The 1705-nt window shown below is 59.4% G+C and overlaps 1 protein-coding gene across 1 annotated transcript in view; it reads right to left on the bottom strand.

Moving 5' to 3' along the window:
- ARAP3 (ArfGAP with RhoGAP domain, ankyrin repeat and PH domain 3) overlaps window positions 1-1404 on the bottom strand; it is a 28910-nt gene extending 27506 nt beyond the window's left edge. Inside the window, exon 1 of the mRNA XM_031063808.1 lies at window positions 1275-1404. Within this exon, the coding sequence (XP_030919668.1) occupies window positions 1275-1404 (130 nt within the window). The remainder of the gene's footprint in view (window positions 1-1274) is intronic.
- Window positions 1405-1705: the final 301 nt, after the last annotated feature.

Here is a 1705-nt window from a genome sequence, read left to right as displayed (position 1 = left end):
TTTATATTTATATTTATATTTATATTTATATTTGGACAGCAGCATGCTAGGGCAGAGGCACAGGGCCCTGTCCTGCCATGGTGACAGAGCAGGAAGGTCGCGCCTGCTCTCAGGAGAAGGCAGATGGGCAGGATCAGAAAACCCCTCTGAGGTAGGACTGGGCTTTGAGAAGGGGCTGCAGGAAGCAAACATCAAAGTGAAGGTTAGATCCTTCCAGCATGAAGGTCCCTTTGATCCTTCCATTTTCTGGGCAGTACCCAGGATGACACCGTCCCTCAAGATTCCTGTGTCCAGGAATCCATGCATCCATCCATCCTTCATCCATCCATCCATCCATCCATCCATCCATCCATCCATCCATCCATCCATCCATCCATCATCCATCCCTGCATCCATCCATCTATCCATCCATCCATCCATCCATCCATCATCCATCCATCCATCCATCCATCCATCCATCCATCCATCCATCCATCCATCATCCATCCCTGCATCCATCCATCCATCATCCATCCATGCATCCATCCATCATCCATCCATCCATCATCCATCCCTGCATCCATCCATCCATCCATCCATCCATCCATCCATCCATCCATCCATCCATCCATCATCCGTCCATCTCTCCACTCACTTTCCTTTCCATCCCTCTCTCCCTCCCTTCTTCTCCTTCCATCGATCCTTCCATTGATCCATCCATCCCTCCCTTCCTCCCCAGCCTTCAGCTTTTGCTGCACCCTGGGGCAGATTTTGCTTTTCCTTCAGCCCCACCCGCACAGTTCACACTGGGGTGATGGTGGGAGCACCTCTGGGGAGCAGGACAGGGTGAGGGACACTCAAGGCTCATCCCTAGAGAGGAAATACCACATTGGACAGCTGGGGATGTGGGGCTGGGGCTGCCCCTGAGGGTCTGCAGGGCACGGCAGAGAGCTGAGCCCCTGGGGAGGAGGAAACTGGAGTCTTGGAAATCTGCTGGACCTCTCCAGGCAAAAGCCCTGCTCAAGGCCAGTCCACGGGGCTGCTGGGAGGGCTCCTCGCTGTCCTGGTCTGGGTGGTGGGGCCGAAAGCTGCCCAAGACCTATCCATGAGCTCAGGAGTCACAAATCACGGGATCCAGGGATGGAGTCACATCCTGCCCCAGCAGGGGCACGTTTGACACGGTGTGTGGCCAGATGGGCGGCTCCTCCGCGCTGGGAGCCGGGCAGGAAGAGCGCCCAGCTGGGCTCTCGTGCGGGGCCGCAGCCCCCGCGTGTCTGGCCCTGGTCCCACCGGACCTTGGGCCACCCGCTCCCCCAAAACCCCAGCGAGGGCCCCCGGGGGCCTCCGAGCCCCCCGCACCCTGCCCGCGCCATCGGGATGCCGGTGGCCGGTCCCTTTCCTGTTTGTGCCGCAGGAAACCCACATCGTTCCAGGAGAAATCACGGTGCACGGCGCCCCCCGGGTCCCACCCTGGCTCGTTCTGGGGGCCAGGAGCTCTCCCAGAGCCCAGTGCTGGATGCGGACGGTGACAGGGACGCTCCCTGTGCCACATCCCGGGCTGAGGTGTCACCCAGCCCCGCACAGCTTTTCCTGGGGCTCCCTGCCAGGCTCTCGGTGCTCAGGCTGCAGCTCCTGACTCCCACTCAGGGCTGGCTAAAAATAACCCCCGGCAGAGCCGCAGCCTGGATCCTGCAGGGAAACATCCGGGAATGCGAAGGGATGAGGG

Source organism: Geospiza fortis, unplaced genomic scaffold (genome assembly GCF_000277835.1).
Source record: "Geospiza fortis unplaced genomic scaffold, GeoFor_1.0 scaffold320, whole genome shotgun sequence".
NCBI lineage: Eukaryota > Metazoa > Chordata > Aves > Passeriformes > Thraupidae > Geospiza > Geospiza fortis.
The sequence above is the reverse complement of the archived record's forward strand: the minus strand, read 5'-3'. Positions and strand labels throughout refer to the sequence as shown.